The 18123-nt window shown below is 67.6% G+C and overlaps 3 protein-coding genes across 5 annotated transcripts; 2 read left to right on the plus strand and 1 right to left on the minus strand.

The window, feature by feature from the left end:
- Positions 1 to 1183: 1183 nt before the first annotated feature.
- On the minus strand, positions 1184 to 9942 carry CCDC71 (coiled-coil domain containing 71). Its single transcript, XM_067003425.1, has 2 exons — positions 9527 to 9942; positions 1184 to 7410 (listed from the first exon to the last, which is right to left on the minus strand). Exon 2 carries the CDS (start codon positions 7347 to 7349, stop codon positions 6168 to 6170), a length of 1182 nt encoding a protein of 393 aa, XP_066859526.1. The 5' UTR covers positions 7350 to 7410; positions 9527 to 9942; the 3' UTR covers positions 1184 to 6167.
- LOC106044087 (uncharacterized) lies at positions 7982 to 14002 on the plus strand. The gene is made up of 7 exons (XM_067003369.1): positions 7982 to 7994; positions 8932 to 9162; positions 9946 to 10095; positions 10693 to 11078; positions 11452 to 11612; positions 11778 to 11910; positions 13250 to 14002. The coding sequence occupies exons 1-7, from the start codon at positions 7982 to 7984 to the stop codon at positions 13454 to 13456; spliced, it is 1281 nt and encodes a 426-aa protein (XP_066859470.1). The 3' UTR covers positions 13457 to 14002.
- A 389-nt stretch (positions 14003 to 14391) lies between these two features.
- On the plus strand, positions 14392 to 18073 carry KLHDC8B (kelch domain containing 8B). 3 transcript variants are annotated; one of them, XM_048074247.2, is made up of 6 exons: positions 14392 to 14480; positions 14987 to 15475; positions 15920 to 16084; positions 16272 to 16496; positions 16571 to 16672; positions 17413 to 18073. In XM_048074247.2, the coding sequence occupies exons 2-6, from the start codon at positions 15100 to 15102 to the stop codon at positions 17607 to 17609; spliced, it is 1065 nt and encodes a 354-aa protein (XP_047930204.1). In that variant the 5' UTR covers positions 14392 to 14480; positions 14987 to 15099; the 3' UTR covers positions 17610 to 18073. The 3 variants fall into 3 exon arrangements, with proteins under 3 accessions (XP_047930204.1, XP_047930209.1, XP_066859530.1); XM_048074252.2 differs by having other exon boundaries at positions 14987 to 15412; XM_067003429.1 differs by lacking the exon at positions 14392 to 14480 and adding an exon at positions 14538 to 14560.
- Positions 18074 to 18123: the final 50 nt, after the last annotated feature.

Here is an 18123-nt window from a genome sequence, read left to right on the forward strand (position 1 = left end):
CCTTGGCTACAGTAGTAAGGAGAGAGCTGGAAGGAGATGAGCTGATAAAGAGCCATTAGCACGGGCCAGCATGTCTGTATCGGCAGGATCTTGCCGAGCAAACCTTATGTGCTTTGAGGAGATCACAAATGGCCTGATAAAGGTGACTGTAACAGGATCTCTGGCCTTGAAATGCGAGGTGCAAGCAGGAGGGAGGGACCCTCAGCGCCCTCTGAGGGACCAGGCTCCCCGAGGGCTGCCCTGACTTCCCGCCGGGGCCGCGATGCCCTCAGCTGCCCCACGGCCGCCAGCTGGCAGCGCCTCGCCTGCGGGTGACGCGGCCGGGGGCAGCGAGCTCGGCTCCGGGGCAGGGAGCTCTGCCAGCGCCTCCGTCACCAGCGTTTTGAAGCTGCCGCCTCGAGCCCGTGGCCTCAGCTCCAGCAGCGCTGGGACAGCGGTGGGAGCGCCAGCAGCGAGCTGTGCGGCTCGGGGGGGGCCGCAGGGGAGGGGGCAGCGCTGGCGGCCCGGGGGCAGGCGGAGGAGGAGAGCCTCGAGCTCCCGCGGCGCAGGGGCAGCGTGTCGGAAGGACTTCAGTGCGCTCAGCAGGCGGCCGCCGCTTCCCGAACATCCTCGGGAGCGGGGCCGCTTAACCACCTCCCTGCCCGAGGACTTCGCCCCGGCTCCCCGCGTGCCGCCGGGGCTGACTCACCCGGGTGCCGCGGCAGCTCCCAGCTGCTGCCGGTGGCACGGGGAGGAGCCGGTGGCGCTCGTCTGGGTCCCACCGCCGTTAGCGCCGGGTCAGCGCGCTGCCGGCACGGCGGCACGGACCGGAGCCGGACCTCCTGGCGGCGAACAACGGCGTTGTGCTGAATCAGCCAGAACGGATCCAGGGGGAAGCTGCAGGGTGGGCAGGCAGGCAGCGGCTGGCGGGGTGCCGGCGGCGCGGCCCCGAGCCGGGAACTGATCCGGAATGAGGGCTGGTGCCAGTCTGTACCAGCTTGGCTCCGGTGGTACTGCTCCGGAGCGTCTCTCGTCCTGAGCCAGGCATTCCTTCGGGGAGTCTGGGGGACCCCAAACCTCACAGGGTGGGAATCGGTGGGAAGGGAGAGCAGGGGCAGCGCGCTGCTGGGGCACAGCGGGGAGGCCACCCCGCAGCGTCCCCACGGGGCTCGGAGCAGCACCAAAGAAAAGCCGGACGCGCTGGGCGGTTCTGAGCACCATTTTACTGAAGGGCTGGACACCTACGAGGACTTCATAACAAAAAGTTCACTTCATTTAAGAGAAAAGACAGGCTGCTTTTTGTCCCGTTCCCTCCTAAGAGTGGAAGAACACTGACGCTGTCTTTTCGCTCAACAATGCCATTCCAAAATATACAACGCTGAGCACGGAGCAGCCCAGCCTCATGTTAAACATTAAATATACCTTCGGAAACATTCTACACAAACAAATGAAACAGTAAAAAGTTCACTCGGGAACAAGACGGATGGTCAGTTGTTGCGGATTCACCATACAAAAGTTTGGAGCGGGCGGCAGCAGCCTGGGCACGGCGGGTGGCTGCTGCCCCGTGGCACCCGGGGCTCCCCGGTGCTGGGCACCACCAGCGGCCGAGCTGGCGGCGCCGGCCCCGGCCGGAGCGGAGCAGGGCGCTGCGGCGTGGAGGCGGTTCTCTGAGAGGTGACGGCTGCTGGAGAGGAGCCCGTGCCGACCCGGAGCCCCGCGTCCCGCAGCCCCGCTGCCGTGCCTCTGCACCAAGGAGTGAGGCTCCCCGGGAACGCTGCAGCTTTGTCCCGTCGCGGGCCTCGGGGTTTTTGGCAGACCCCAGCGCCATGCTCTGCAGGCTGTGCCCGGGGAGGAGGGGAGGTATTTCGGGGGGTTGCTTTGCAGCACCCGCTCTTTTGTAACAGCACCGCGTGCCTGGCCGGGGCTGTGGGAATCACAGGACTCTCACAGGGGCTGCCTGTAGCGACAGGAACCAAAAGGGCTAATTAAGACAACAAGGAGAGAGTCCCGGAGGATAATAAGGCCTTTAAGGGACTCCCCCAGGGGCAAGGCCTAATCATCCCTGCAGGGGAAGTCATTTCGGATGCTCACGCAGGGAAGCGCTGCCCTCCCTGCGAGGGCTTCCAGAGGGCACCAGCCTGCAGGCGCGGGGGCGCCCGGGGAGCGGGGCCAGCTCCTGGGCGCTGGGGGCGAGGAGAGCAGAGGAGCTGCCTTCGGCAGGGCAGCCCAGGCTCTCCGGAGCCCGCAGCTCCCGTGCTCGGCACACCGCTGCAGGACGGGCAGGGACAGAGCTCAGGAGCCAGCCACGAAGAGAAGAGAAGCTGTCGCTTCCCCGCAGACACACCAAACCGCCCGAGCAGCCCGTGCCCCACTCAGCCACCCGCCCCGCACGGCACGAACGGGGACCCGCCCGGCTGGGCCGCGTGGCGCCGCTCCCCGGCGCTATTCTGCCCCTGACTTCCCTGCGGCGCCCTTCGCTGGACCCTGCGCGAGGAAAACCCAGGTGACCGGCAGGCTACAAAAGAGGAGTAACAAAATAATCCCTTATTTTGCGGAAAAGTGCTTAAGAAATTCTGTACGGGATCACTACTGCAGCTGGCTCTCGGGGGGAACGCCAGCGGTTCGGAAGCAGCAGCGCCACGCTCCGTGGCGCGCAGGGAAGAGGCCAAGGAGAAACGTCTCCAGCTGAAAGCAGCGGCAGACGGTGAAACGTGATCACAGTGCACATGAGCTTTAGAACATTTCTACCAGCCGACAGCGGGATTTCAGCCTGGTGTCTGATGTCAGCTCCCCGCTGGACAAGCTGCTCTCCCCGCGGACCTCGCTGACGGACATCTGGGGCACGCAGGAAGCTGACGGCCCTTGTCTGGTGGAGGCGAAGCAGAAACTCTTGCTTCTTGGCAGCTGAACAAAAGAAGAAACGACTTCCACAGACTCAGTCTGAAGAGCAGCCCTTTGACCGCCGCCTGACTCATTGCTAGAAGTGACAGTGGCAGGAATCCACGTGGTACGAGCGTGCTGCAGCCTCCCCGGCTCTCGGCTGTCACGGTGCCCCGAGCAGCGCAGGTGAGGCACTTGGATGAATTCGAAGTGACTAACGCAGCAACAGGTCTGAACAACCCGCGCGCGGCGCGCTCGGCAGGCACCAGGCCACTCCAGGCAGCACATTTTCCACGCGCCACGCTGTTACCGCTGCTGCAGGTCCCCGCAAGGCAAACGATCCGACTTGCCACAGAGTAATTACGGGCGGAAGGGACCTCTGGGGATCTCTGCCGAGGCCAGGTCTTAGGCAAGCCTTGCTCGGTACCCGCCTAGCCTTCCCGTGCACGGCACGGCCCCCCTGCGGCCTCCTGCCTGCGCCCCGCCACGAGACGAAGGGCGGCAGAGCCAGCGGCAGGCAGAGCTGCTGGCACTGGCACTGAGGCCACAAAGCCCCTCTGCAAGCACCAGGCTGCAATCGCTCCAGCCAAGCTCCAAACTCATCTGCGACGGGCAAGGGGAGGCATCCGGATGGCAGAGAACCGGCAAAGCAGACACGAGCCCGAGCTCCGGCGCTGCCTGGTGAGCTCAGGGCGCGGCGCTCCGCGTTACTGACGTGCAGGAACACCAACTGCCACCGCGTTGACCGCTGCTGGTCCCCCGGCGCAGCCCTGGACACTTCCACCGCTTGCCTCTCCCTGCAGAGCAGCGCCCACGGAGCTCAGGGCGGCGTGACAGCGGCGCGCCCCGCGCGATGGGTTACGCAGCACGAGCCGAGTCCTCGCCTGGCAAAGCCTCAAACTGCAAAACACGAGGGGTGACAGCAGAGCGGGGGGGCAGGGAGCGGCGCAGCGGGGCCGAGAAGCACGAGGAAGGCGAGGGGTGCACCCGGACAAGTTGGCTTCAGGTTCAGGCTTCCCGCTCGGGCTGTGTTCGGCCCTGCCGGTGAGCAGCTGCTCGTCCCGGAGGAGCCCGGGCGCCCCGCGGGGACGTCTCGTGGTGCACAGAGAGGCCCCGGGACAGCTCCGGGTGCCCTTATATGGGGCCGGGAGCGGGGAGCCACAAGAGCAGCGGTACCGCAGGGCCCTCCTCGGGACACGGCCACAAAGAGAAACTCCGGCGTGAGCTGAGCGCTGGCATTTGAGAGCGTGGGAATGAGAAAGGCCTGACGGGGTGGGAACAAAAGGGACAAAGCGATTTTTGGCCAGCGAACAGGGATGGAGGGTCCCTGCTCATCCAGCACCACGTCAGGGAAGGGAACTCTCTGCCAAGGCAGTTTAAGACACGGGAGCAGAAGAAAATATTCCCTCCAGCTCCGCAGCCAACCAGCGGCATTCACAGGTCAGTCTCGAACACTGCGAGTTGCGATCCCTGACAGCAGCTCGGAGCCGAGCGCGATTCAGAGCCCGCCATCGCCTCCCGGGGCGAGCCTCCCCCAGCACCGCGCTCCTGGGCCGTGCCCCGGGACACCCAGCTCCTCCGCCCTCTCGCTCCCTCGCCAAACTCCTCTCCCTGCCTCGGCCTCGCTCCCCGAGCTGGGGATCAGGCACCGACCCCTTCTGTTAGGCGCTGAAATCCGGACGGGCGCTGGAGAAGAGCCGAGGCGCGCGGAGCTGCGGCTTCCCAGAGCTCATCCCTTCGGCCGACGCGCACAGGTTACGAGGTCAGACAACCGGCGTTTTGAGCTGGTGAGGGAAGGAGTGGATTGCCGGCCTGCTGCTGCTGCGGAGCCCTGAGCGCCGCGGTGTGCGGGGCCAGGCCCCCTCCCCGAGCCGCCGGGCTCCGCAGGGGCCGCGCAGGTCCCCGCGGGACGCCCCAGCTCCACCCGAGCTCGCACGCCCGACCTCCTCCAGCGTGTGGTCCGTGTTCTCGCCCCAGCGCAGGCAGAACCCCTCAGCAGCAGTTTGGGGGTGCCTCCTGGGGACGGGCAGAGCCTTCGCCGAGCCGTCCCACCTGCCCCACGCCTCCCTGCAGCGCCCCAGGGGTCGGCAGAGCCGCTCTCCAGCCCCGTGCAGCCGTTCTCCCTTCTACTGCTTCGCCCACACAAACCGACACAAAGAAACTCTCCACGCCTAAGTGCTGGTAACTGAAGTGCTCCTCTCAACGCCTCTGCTCTGATTCGGGCCCAAATATCCCCCTGGGATACTGGTGGGGCGCATCCCGTACATTCAGGCACTGCGGGTGTCTCCTCTACCGGCACCTGGAACCCGCTCCTGACGCGTCCGAGCAGTTACACCACGGGCAGGGCTTTTTAAGCAGCTCTGCTCAACAGCCCCAGCCCTGAGGCTGCCGCAGGCACAGTTCACGTTCTACGTTCGCGCCGGGGGCACCAGAGGGCGGAACAACACCGGGTTCTGCGGCCGAATCGCTCTTTGGAGGGAGACCCCCGAGGTGATTCCGGAGCTTCTGCTACCGAGGAACGGAGGAGGCACCTGGAAACGCCCTGCAGACCCGCAGGCAGCAGCCCAGGGACGCTCCCCCACTTTTGAACGCAGAGGTAACACCGAAAGTAAGATTACAACTATACTCGACTGTCAGCTGGTATTTCTGCGAGCTGCTTGGCATTTCCAGAGACAAACAAGTGGCTACGATTCTGCCTGCTGCTGAGCCGTCCGAGCGCGCCCAGAAGAGGCTGTCACAACACTGACTCACAACGAAATCCTGGCACCTTCAACAAAAGACTGGCTGACGGGAAAGGGGAACAAAAGCTATCGGACCCGACCCCGCAGGGATGGAGGAAGCGCATCGTCCCACAGCTCCCGGGCTGTGCGCACACGTACGGGTATACAGATATAGAGATAATAAAGTTATAAAATTTGATCAAAATAAAACCAGTAAATGTACAGCTTGAAAAAAGAGCGTTATCACAGTGCATCCATGTCGTGAGAAAGTCATGTGTTCTGCCCCTGCGCGAGAGCACGGCCTGCCACGTCCAGAAGAGAGCCCAGAGGACAAAAAAAAAGCGACCTGCTCGGCTCGCCGCGGGCCAGAGGCAGCGTCCCGTGTTCCTAAACAGGGTTTTGTGCTGGTGCAGTCAGTTCTGCGTAGCAGGACAGCCAGGAGCAGCCCGAGCAGGCTGCTCCGTCCGCAGGTTAGTCGGCGTATCCTCACCGGACACCAGAGCCCCAGAGTCACTCTCAACCTTCGCCCCGCTCCGGTGTCAGGCTCGTGTGTAATTACTTACAAAAAAAGTGACAAAGTGAAGCAAATCAGGGGACGCTGTGAGAGCGGGACAAGGGCTGAATTCGGATCACGGGGGACAGGTTGACTCGAAGAATCTTCTGTGCTCTCCTCCTCACTTCGTCGTCGGAAGAAGAGTTGCCCACCTTGATGGCCCGGAATTTCAGCAGGTTCAAAGTGCTCTGAGCCCGTCGAGACTTACTTTGGACAGGAACGGCGTTCGACCTCTTCCTCTGCGGTGCTTCTCTCGCCTCTGCAGCTCTTTTCCTCTTCTGCCCGACAGTCTCCTGGTAAGTGCTGCCACCCTTCCACTCCGTTTTCCGCACCAGAGCTTCCTTAGCTCTGATTTTCAAGGCCTTGGACGGCGGTGCCGCGGCGCAGCCCTGGGATGAGCTGCCCGTGATTCTCCCGTTCAGGACCCCCGAGGCTTTGCAGGCATTGCTCTCCTGCAGCACTCCACCCTTTGGTCCCTTCAGAAGATTTAAAGTGAGGGTGGCAGAATCGGGGGCTTTCTTTACCAAACGCTTGTACCTCTTACCTTTCGGTATTTTAGCGGCCTTGCCCGACGGGAACTGCCTCGGCGGGCCGGAAGCCTTGAGGAGTTTAAGGTCCGAGGGCGAGATCCCAAGAGGCCCTCGCGTGAGCTTGGATTCCAGCCGGGAGGCGGGGGTTTTCAGCGGCACCAGCGCTTCCAGCACCACGGAGAGCCTCACCGCCGGGTACACGTCGGGATACATGCCGGCAGGAAAGCCCACGGCCGAGGCCTTAGACGTGCCGGATCTCCTCTGCTTCAAGGAGCTCAGCAGCAGGTTCGTGGAATCCCCTTTGGAGACCGGCGGGGCGGAGACTTTGGGAGGGTTCAGGGGAAGGCGGGTGGGCGAAGCGGGCACCTTGGCCACGGTGCTTCTAGCCGGAGTCCTCGGGGGATCGGCGGCGCAGCCGCGTGGCGCGCTCTCCTTCGTCTGGCTGGGAGTGTCCGCGGTGCACGAGCTGTAGCCGTACACATCCTTGCTCCTCAGGATCGTGGGCTGGTAGCCCTCCTCCTTGAGGCCCTGGATGAAGGCCACCAGCTGGGTCTCCGTGTCGGAGAGGTCCTTGGACATGGGGTTGAAGACTCGGAGGGCTTCCTCCAGCACTTTGTGTCCCGCAGAGGAAATTCTCGACCAGGAATGGACAGCTTTTTCTTCCGCATTGTTCACTGCAATATTCATGGCATTAGGCAATCGGGCGCTTCAGAAAGGTCCAAATTACTGGAAAAATAACCCTCGACACCTCAAAAGGAGAGAGAAGAGAGTTAGCTTACAGCAGCTGAAAGCATCTCACATTTATAAGCGGGGACCCGAAAGCATTAAGCCTAGGCTTTGGCTACTCACAACCATCAGGCTGGAGTCTGTGCTTAACTCAAGCCGGCAGCAGCAGCAGGAAAACTCTGCCACTGAATTCTCCCCACAGTAAAACTAAAACATCCCTCGCAGAAATATCCTCAATCCCAAGCAAAGATTTCAGGCAATCCCAGCTAGCCCATCCCAAGGTGCAGGGTTCCAGCAGCTAGCTCAGTGAGATCCCGTTTCCAGCTGGAGTGATACTGCCCGGCCTCTGGTGCCCAGATCTCGTTCTGCCCTCCCTAAATCCTTTCCCCGTGCACGTACTGAGACCATGACCGAGCCACTGACGAACTGAGAAGCCTGGGCACCTCAGCACTATCAGTGTCAGATTCAATTTTCCAGCTCTCTAACTGATTCTGCTCAAAAATTGATCGTGAGTCCCTGCCAAACGTGCAGCATCCTTCCGAGGGGCCGACAGCAGCGCTGGAGCTATTTAAGCCGTGCTTCGTTGATGCCGAATGCCGCGGCAGGGCAACGCCACCCCTTGCTTCTCCCGTGCCTGAGCACCGGCTCACAGCTCGCCGTCACAGCACGCCGCTGCCGATCCGAGGGCGCTCGCTGCCAGGCGAGTAGGAGGGGGGAAGTTCAAGTGGGGTGGGCACGGAGGAAACAGACGTCGCCGGGGCTGCGTGAACGACGGCCCGAGGGACAGCGCCTGGCTCGGGCTCCGCGGCACGAAGCAGCTGGGGCAAAGCGCTAGGTGCTCACAGAAGGCAGGGCAGCAGAGCAGGGTTCTGCGGTGCTGGGGCTGAGGTTACGAATCTTTACCTTCATGGGTACCTCTCAAACGGCACGGAGGGCTCAGTGAGCAGTCCCTGCCAGTGGCACGCTGACGGTGTGGGAGGCACGAGCGGAGAGGGCAATGTGCAGGGGAGAAAGCTGCGGTGGAGCAATGAGCACCTGAGCAGGGCGAGGAACTGCTGGCACCCCACGTTCCTCCCAGAGCACCAGCTGGGGAGCGCCCGTCATGGAGCAGAGCCCCGCGCGGCCGTGGGCTGCACAGAGGGAAACTGCGCTAACCCACAGCTTCATACCAGCCGAAAGGAGAGGCAGGAGGGGAAGCACAGGTCAGCGCGGGGGTGAGAGCCTCCACATGACAGACTAATCTCAGTCAAGTGTCCTGCAGATGTCACAGCAGGAGACGGATTTGGGGGAGGATAACGCGGCTGCTTTGCAACACTCAGGGGTGCTCCCGCGGGCAGGGGAGGCAGGAGGGAGGCACTCCGACGGAGCCGGGCTGCTGTCAGCAGCTGGCGAGGGCTGCCACCTCCGCAACGCCCAGGCGGCAGCAGGCACCGCGGGGCCGGGGAGGACACCACGTTTAATCCCAGTCCGTCGGAGGGGGCGAAGCCAGCGGGGAAGCCCGACTGACGCCGCAAAACTCGTGGTCTTCTGCCGGGACCTTCAGGCTGCGCCGAGCCCAGGAGCAGCCAGGACAGCCCGGCGGGTGCTTTGGTGGCAGAGAGGCGGTCGCAGCCACACGGCATCCAGCCGGCCCCGCGGCCTCGCTTCGTGCGGTGCCAAGAAGGAGGCAAACGCCGGGAGACTCTGCCCGCCCGGCGGCACGCCTGCTCGCCTGACGCCCTGCCCGGGGACACGGAGAAACTGCCGCAGGGGCGCTGCGGCCGCTCCCCCAGCGGTGCCGGCAGGAGGCAGCCCCAGAGCGGGGCTGCGGGCAGGGCCGCCGCCGGCGGAGGGAGGCGCCCCGGGAGCTCGGCGGGGCCGCCCGAGGAGGGCTCGGGGGGGCGGGCAGGGGGCGGGCAGCGCCTGCAGGGCCCGGCGGGGGGGGGGGGGGGATGCCCCGGGGGCCCCCCCCCGGCTCGGCCGCTCCGCCGGGCCCCGGAGGGGCGGGGAACGGAGCGGGGCGGGGCCCGCACAGCCTTGGCTCCGCCTCGACAGCGCCCGGGGAAGGCTCGACCCGCCGCGGCAGGCCGGGCCGGGCCGGCTCGGCGGCGCCCCCGCCCGGGGAGCGCGGGGCCCGGCCCCCGCCGGCCCCAACCTACCGGCCGCCGCCAGAGCCGCGCCCGCCGCTGCGCCGCCGCCGCCGCTCCAACATGGCCGCCCGCGGAGCGCCGGAAGCGCCGCCCCCTTCCGCTTCCGCCTTCCCCTCGAGGCCACGCCCCTCCCGCCGCCGGCGGTCGGGGTTAGGCCACGCCCACCCCGCCCGGTAGGTGGGGTTAGGCCACGCCCACCCGGCCGCCGGTGCGGGGAGGGAGGGGCTCGGCCCCGCCCCCGCCCCGCCCGGGCCACGCCCCCCGCCCAGCGCGTGCCCGGTTGCCGTGGCAACGGCGGGCCCCGGTGCCGGTGCCGGTCCCGGCAGGGGGCGCCCCGGAAGCGGGGCCGGGCGGAAGCGGCGCCGTCTCCAGGTACGCGGCCCCGCGGCGCCGGTTCCGGTTCCGGTGCCGGTAGCGGGGGCGATGAGCGGGCGGGCGGGGGGCGCAGCGGCGGCTGGTGCTGCACGTGGACCTCAACAACACCGTGCTGGCGGCGGACGCCGTGTCCGGGCAGGGCCCGCGGGCGGCGCTCAACAGCTTCCTGTGCACCGCCACGTGGGGCCGCGCCGGGGCTGACGGTGAGCGGCGGGACACCGGGGGGGCCGGGGGAACCGGGGGGCTGGGGGGGCTGGGGAGACCGGGGCGCTGGGGTACGGGGAGACCCGGGGGACAGGGGGGTGGGAGAACCGGGAGACCCGGGTGCTGGGGAACCGGGAAACCGGGGGGCTGGGGAACAGGGGGACAGGGGGATGGGAGACCCGGGAGCTGGGGAACCGGGGAACTGGGGGGCCGTGGGGCCAGGGGAACCAGGGGGTCGGGAGGCTGGGGGCTGGGATACTGGGGTACCGGCAGGCTGAGGGACTGGGGGAACTGGGGAGACTGGGATCTGGGGGAACCGGGGACTGGGGAGCTGGGGGTAGGAGGACCGGGCAGACCGGGGGTCCGGGGGAACCATGGGGCTGGGGGGCCAGGGGAACCGTGGGGGTTGGGAGGCTGGGGATTGGGAAACTGGGGTACTGGGAGGATGGGGGACTGGGGACTGGGAGCCCAGGGACCGGGGACTGGAGGACCAGGGGACTGGACAGACCGGGGGAACCGGGGCCCTGGGGTACCGGGGTGCTTGGGGACGAGGCCCGTGAGGGGCTGCGGTGGATGAGCGCCCTCGTCCCCTGCAGGCGAGTGGCAGTGGGTGAGCGACCGCCCCTCGCTGCGAGCCCCCTGCCCCGACGCCGTCAGCTACTACTGCTGCTACGGCCGCGACCCGGCCTTCACCGAGGCGGGCCCGGGGCAGCGCTTCGGCGGCCTCCACGCGCGGTACCTGCGGCTGCTGGCCTGGCCGGGGGAGCCCCACGAGGAGCTGTCGCTGCGGGACGAGCGGGGCGAGTGCTACCACCTCCTGCTGCCCTCCTTCTTCCGCCTGCTGGACGCGCTGCACCGCGACGGCCGGGCCTTCGCCGTCGTCTTCAGGACCTTCGGCACCGACCTGCCCCGCGCGCTGCGGGCGCTGCGCTCCGCCCTGGATGGGCAGCACCCGCAGTTCCCTGCCCTGCGGGACCTGGCGGTGAGCGCGTCCTGCGGGGAGGGTCCGGTGGGACTGGGGGGGTTCTTTCCCCCAGAGAGGGGTCTCTGCGTCGCGGATGGTGGCAGCCCGCTGATACGAGCACTAGTGACGAGCTTCGGAAGCCCCCCGGTTGTTCCTCGGCGAGCTGGGAGCGAACAGGGACGGGTGCAAGGGGAGGGAGCGTCGAGATGGTCGCTCGCGTCCATTCCCCAGGGGGGAGGAAGGGCTCCAGGCTGTGCGCGCTGCACGCCTCCTCTCTTCCCCAGCGCTGCCTTCCCACGCTGTCATCGGGTGTCTCCACCCTGCTGCTCGTTGTCCGTGGCGGCGCGGCGGCAGTCTGTTTGCTTTGGCAACATCTCAGCTCTCGCCGCAGCTCTCCGTGGACCTCACTCCCGGCCAGATACGCTGCAGCAAGCGAGAGGTGGTGCTGAGGAGGGGAGCGGAGCGGCTCGCCACCCGCGAGGATGGGAGGGAGCTCTACGACTACTTCAGCTCTTTGGAGGGAGTCGGAGGCTTCCAGGACCACTTTGACTGGTGAGACGCGGGGCGTTAAGGAAGTGGATCGGGCGTTTTCCCCTCCCCTGTGATTCTCCTGGCCTGAGATAGATCCTAGGTTTGAGGGCCTCTCGTCCCGTTTCCCTGGCGCTAGGTCAGTGCCAACTTGCCTGCCTTCACCTGCCGCCCCGCTTGCTGTTTCAGGTGGGCCAGGAATCAGTTCTCCTCGCAGGGCGGGAAGCCCTTGTGGATCGACCCCCACGATCCCAGCGTTCACCACATCTTCATCGACGACAACATCCGCCTGGACGACACGGACACCATTGTCCGTCCCCAGGTAGGCGGCTGAACGCCCCCCCGGTGCTACCTGCCCGGCCTGGGGCGTCCCTGCTTAGGGCAGACACGTTTTGGTCCCTTCGTACGAGAGCGCAAAGCGGGGACCAAGGCTTTGCCCTGCTGTTGCTGCCCCCCAGGAGCCTGGGGCTGCCGGGTGGGGGGGAGGCTGGAAGTGGCTGAGCGCAGAACAGCAGGCGTGTGCTGCCTGTGCCGCTGCCAGGCTCCTCCGCTGCGCTCCGCCGGGGTTGAGTCATCCCCGCTCCCCGCTGGAGCGGCTGCCAGCCGCGCTGCACGGCCGCAGCCTGTCCTGGCACCGCGTTTAAAGGGCACTGCTTGCGGTGGGGCACGCATGAAAGAGGGAACGCTTAGGCAGACGGGAAGGTACTCGGCAGCTGGGCAAACTGTCGCTGCCTGCGCGAGAGCTGCAGCTCCACGGGTGAGTCTGAACCCCGGCCCGTTTCCGTCCGGGAGGAGGCAGCACAGGAGGAAGCCTGCAGCAGCTGGGAAACGGTCTGCAGGGCACCCGGGGCACGGAGAAGGATGGCACGCTCGTCGGATATTCATTTCCATAACAGCATTTCCAATTACTGGATTTGTGGCTGGTGACAGGAGCTGTCACTGCCCAGAGCAGAGCTGTTGGAGGCTTTAGCCTGTGCCTGGGCTGGTTCAGGTGAATTAATGCAGAAGGCTCCGCTGAGAGGTCCCTGCCTGCAGCAGCTGCAGCCCTGCGTGTCCGCAGCAGCCGGAGAGCGGCTCACACAGCTCCAAGCGCTGCGTTTCAGCCTCAGCCTGCCTCCCTGATCAAGGAGCGTTGCCTTTCACCCTCTGTAGCCGGCACGGCTGGGTCAATTGGGCTGCTCGTCTCCTCTCGGGGCAGCCGGGAAGATAACCTCAGGGCTCCTCTGGCACCAGACCAGCCAGGTGGGATCAAGTTATCTCGTTAGCACACAGCTTGTTCTGGCAACGGGCTGTGGCAGCTACGGCAGAGCCGTTGGCAGAGGTTTTCCTGGGGTTGGCCGCATCGCAGTGCCGTTTTCTTCCGCTTGCCTGGTGCGGCCTTTTCCTCGGGGGAGTCCAAGCCACATGCGATGAGCTGGTCCCGAGCCAAAAGAGCCATCTGGGAGGGAGGGGACATCCGGAGAAACCTCAGCTTCTACCTCTAGAGTGTAAACGGGACCCCTGCCCTCTGCCACCAGCTTGCTTTGCGGGAGATAGCGTTAGCTGAAAGCCGAGGAGGGAGGCAGGATCCCCACCTGTGTGCGCTGCTCCCGGGCGCTGTGCTGGTGCCAGGCACAGCCTGCGGAGGACGCGGGTGCTTCTGCGCGCTGCTCTCCCTGCAGGTGTTCTCGGAGCGAGGCGGCAGCAGCCCCAGGTGCGCGCCCACCTCGGAGCTGTACGACGTCTGCCTGGTGCAGACCGACCTCCTGGAGGCCATCGCTGACGAGGACTATTTCCTCCGCTGCGTGAGGAGGTGTGAGGAGAACTATGACCGCTACCTGGCCCGCGTGGAGAGCAGCTCCCCGAGCCAGCAGTGCGATGGACAGTGATGCCTCCGCGCTGGCGGGCCCAGGGGCTCAGGACGGGGATGTGTCCCTGCTTCCTTCCTGCTGCACACAAAGTCCCGGGCTGGGCTTTGCTTTGAGCCGTCCCCTCTCCTCTCCGACGTGTGATGTGTCTGCTCCATCCCGCCGGGAACCCCCGGGCCCAAACACAAGTGTCCTGGGAGCTTGTGTGAGGGCAACCCTGGAGGAAACTGGTGTCCTTTCCTCGCAGCGGGGTGGGAGCTGTCTGCCCGGCTGGAGCCCCTCTGCTGGCGGTACTGCCCCTTGTGCCTGCTCCTGGGGCTCTCGGAGTCCTTCTGCTCGTGGGGCAGGGCCCTGCTGCTGCCCCGCACGCAGCCACGCTGCTGTTCATCTCCATTCCCACTCCTGCGTCCTGCAGGGGCAGCTGGTGCGGCGCCGGTGCCCCGGGGAAGCGCGGCGTTACCTGCGGCGCGCCCGGCTGCCGCCCGCACCACGCTGTTCTCCCTGGCAGCGCTGGGGACTGACTCCCTGCCGCTTCCACCTGATTTTAAAGCAAATCTTCCCACCCGGTTCCCGCTGTGCGTTCCCTTCCTGCCCTCGCCTCTGGCTGCGCGACCAGGGGACGCACCTTTCCCTCCGCGTTCGCTCCCGGAGCTCAGCAAAGTGGGGAGGAATTTCCAGGCGGTGAGGGCGCAGTGGGCTCCCCCCCCGCCTGCCTCCGGTCCTGGTCACCCCCCGCCCCGTGCCCCCCAAACTTGGATCCCCTGGGGGCGAGCCCCGGTGCGGCAGCGGCGGCGGGCAGGGGGGCTCCGGCCCCTTCCCTCCGGTGCCTCCCTGGCGCACGGTGAACCGGGCAGGGCGCTGCGAGCCCGGTGGCACCGGGGAGGGCAGGACGGCGGGAGCGGGGCCCGGGGGCAGGTACCGGGAAGGGGCGGGGGGGGGGGGGGGGGGAACGGGAGCGGGCGGACGCGGCGCCGCCCCCACCAGCAGCGGGCGGACCCGGGGCGGGCGGCGGCGCGGAGCTGCGAGCGGCGGAACGGGCGGCGAGGTGAGCGCGGCCGCGGTGCCTGCCCCGCTCCCGGGCTGCGGCGGCGGGACGGGCCCGGGGGCGGCGGGACAGCTCCGGGGGTGCGCACCGGGAGCCCCGGGAGGAGGCCGGGGCGGGGAGCGGGAGCCCCGGGGTGCGGGAGCCCCTGGGGACGCGAACCGTGCGCGCCGGGAACCCCGGGGTGCGGGAGCAGCGGGGGGTGCGGGCTGTGCACCGGGAGCCCCCGGGGTGCGGGGGGGTGCGCTGGGAGCCCAAGGGAGAGGGAGACCTGGGGGGGCTGGGGCCGTGCACCGGGAGCCCCCGGGGGAACAGGACCGTGCACCGGGAACCTCGGGGAGTGGGAGGGCAGGCGGGTACGGGCTGGTCACCGGGAGTCCCCGGGGTTGGGAACCCCGTGGGGTGCGTGCCGGGCACCGGGAGCCCAGCAGCGGGGAGCCATGCCGCTCCCGGGGCTCCCGGAGGGGTCTGTCGGTGCCCGGTGCTGACCCCTCCGCTCTCCCCCGCAGGAGCCCGGTGGGATCCGGGCCAGCGCCAAGCCGAGCCCCGCCGGCACCGTGGGCCGGATGGGTGGCACGGCAGGGCCCGGGCCCGGGGACCCCCCGGGCGGCTGAGCCGTCCCATGGCGGCGGCGGGCGCGGGCGCCTTCGCGTGGGTCGCCTTCCCCGCCATGCCCACGCGGCGCGTGTACTGCAGCGCGGCGCACCGCGACGGGCAGCTCTTCGTGCTGGGCGGCTGCGGGGGCAACGGGCGCGCGCTGGGCGCCGCCGAGGTGCTCGACCTCCCGGCCCAGCGCTGGACCACGCTCCCGCCGCTGCCCACGCCGCGGGCCGGTGCCGCCGCCCTCGCCGTGGGCAAGCAGATCCTGGTGGTGGGCGGCGTGGACGCCTCGCAGAGCCCCCTCGCCTCCGTCGAGGTCTACCACGTGGATGAGGGCAAGTGGGAGAAGAAGGCGGCGCTGGCCCAGCCTTCCATGGGCATCGCGGCCGTGCAGAGAGGTGGGCGACGGGGACGGGTGCTCAGCCGCCGGGCTCTGTCCAAACTTCACCTCTGAGCCTCGGCACAGCCTGCGGATGAGGGTCCCGTAGAGGATGCGCACGTTGGCTCCCGGGCTGGGGACGTGGTGGCATCACCCTGGGGCAGGGGGCCAGTGGGGCCGTGGTGGGCACGGGCAGGGGTGCCGGCGGCGGCGGGAGAGGGATTTGGCAGCATGGCTGTGTTGCCATGGTGTCTCCAGGGAGATGGTGCTGCCGAGGATAATTAGAGCCGATGGCCTGGTGCCGGGCTCTGCGCCGGGCGGCTGGGGCGGGCGAGGGGTCCGAGCGGGGTCAGGGCACTGCCGGCATCAGGCCTCGCCGTGCCCGCTGTCCCCGGCCACCCCGCAGTGGTGTCTGGCCACGGGGCCGGGAGCCCTCCCCGCCTCACCCCTGCTGGTTTCGCAGACGGTGCCGTCTACGCACTGGGGGGAATGGGAGCAGACACCTCTCCGCAGGCGCTGGTCCGCGTCTACGAGCCGGCGAAGGACCACTGGCAGCCCCTGCCCTCCATGCCCACCCCCTGCTACGGGGCATCCGCCTTCCTGCAGGGCAACAAGATCTTCCTCCTGGGTAGGTTGGCGAGCCGAGCGCCCCTCAGGGCTGCCCCAGTGGACGGGGGGGGGATTTCCCCCACAGCCCCCGGCACACCCCAAGCTCACTCCATGCAGACCGTGCCCCGGCACTGCAGCAGGGCATTGCTGGTGGTGCCGGCTGCCCCTCGGGGTGCCGGCAGCCTCAGCATCTCGTCCGTGCGCAGGGGGCCGGCAGGGCAAGCTGCCCGTCACCTCCTTCGAGGCCTTCGACCTGGAGACGAGGAGCTGGACGCGCTACCCCAGCGTGCCCAGCCGCCGCGCTTTCGCCGCCTGCGCCGCGGCCGACGGCGTCTTCTTCAGCCTCGGGGGGCTGCAGCAGCCGGGGCCCCACAACTTCTACTCCCGACCCCACTTCGTCAACACCGTGGAGATGTTCGACCCCGTGCAGGGTGAGCCCCGGCGTCCCGGATGGGGCCTGCAGCGCGGGGTCTGGGGGGCGATGCTGACGGCCTCTGCCCTGCAGGTGCCTGGAGCAAGCCCAGCCGCGCCATCCGCATGAGGGAGAAGAGAGCCGACTTCGTGGCCGGCTGCCTGGGAGGACGAGTGGTGGCCATGGGCGGCCTCGGTAACACCTGGGGGAGCCGTGTGGCCGCGTTCCCTTCCCTGTCCTCTGCGGCACGTTGCTGACCGGTGCAGCAGCGGTGGGGAGACGGGCTCTCGGTGCAGGAACGCCTCTCATCTTTCACCCCCTGCACAGCGCCGGGGCTGCACAAAACCACAGCAGTGTTGCTGCATGCTCAGCAGCCACACAGCCCTAATTCTGTCCCCCACGTCCCTCCTGTGCCCCCCAAGCGTGGGCGAAACTGGCAGACCCTACTGCCCTTCCCAGGGGCTGCTGGTGCTCCCCACAGGGCTGCTTTTGCCCCACGACTGCGTTTCCCCGGCGCTGTGCGCCGCATGCTGGCTCAGCCCGGCTGCGCAGGGCTGCAGCGCCGCATCCCTCTCCCGAGAGAGCTGGGGAAAGGTCAGTGCTGCCATTCAGCGGCGGGGACGCTGCAGGGAGGGCTGCCTGGGGCAGCCGCAGCACCCAGCCACACGGCCAGGGCTCGGGGCACGCCGAGCTGGCGGCAGGGCAGGAGGAGGGAAAGCGAGCGGTGGGGTGCCGGCAGCCGTCACCCTGGGGATGCTGCTAATCCCGCTGTGCCCCCGTGTAATTACTGCTGGGACTGCAGATCCCCTGCCGCCGAGGGCTCAGGGACCAGCCACAATTAGTGGGATTCAGCTGGGGCATTAAAAGCCTTTGAACAGGGTACGGCAGAGCCTGGGGTGCACAGAGAGGGGCTGAGGCCGTGCCGTCTCTTGCAGGGAACCAGTCGTGCCCCCTGGACTCGGTGGAGGGGTTCAGCCTCTCGCGGAAGAGGTGGGAGCCGCTGCCCCCCATGCCCACCGGCCGCTGCTCCTGCTCCAGCTGCTCGGCCCCCGGCCTGCTCTTCGTCATCGGCGGGGTTGCGCAGGGCCCCAGCGGCGCCGTGGAGGCCCTGTGCCTGCGGGAGGTGCCCTGAGAGAGACCCCACAGCCTGGGGAGCAGCCCCGGCGGAGCACCAAGTGCCTGAAGACGGGGACAGGGTGTGCGTGCGCCCGTGCAGGGGTGGCCCAGCTCTGGGGAGCCACTGTCCTGCGACGCCGGGTGCCACAGCGGCCACGGTTTATTCGCAATGCATCCGAAATCCCTCTGGGCTCCCGCACCGCCGGGTGCTGCCGGTGCCCCACGGCAGAAGAGCCCAGGGACAAATCCTGCTGTCCCGGTGCCTGGGGAGGACCGAGGCCACCGGTGCGGGGAGCCGCGGAGGCAGGGCTGTCGCCGCCGTGCCACCCCGTTCGGCCCCGTGTCCGTGCCGTGTGTGTAGCAGTGAGTGCTGTGTCGTCGTAGACCCAGTCAATGTCTCATGTAGCGCAGAGGTGCCCTGTAGCTCAGTGCCTAGGAGGTGACGTAGCACCTCGAATAAATGAAACACGTGCGGTTTTACCCTGCTGCAGTCGTGTTGTCCTGCTGTGGGTGGGGATGTGCTGCAGCCC

This window comes from Anser cygnoides, chromosome 10 (genome assembly GCF_040182565.1).
Source record: "Anser cygnoides isolate HZ-2024a breed goose chromosome 10, Taihu_goose_T2T_genome, whole genome shotgun sequence".
NCBI classification, from domain to species: Eukaryota; Metazoa; Chordata; class Aves; order Anseriformes; family Anatidae; genus Anser; species Anser cygnoides.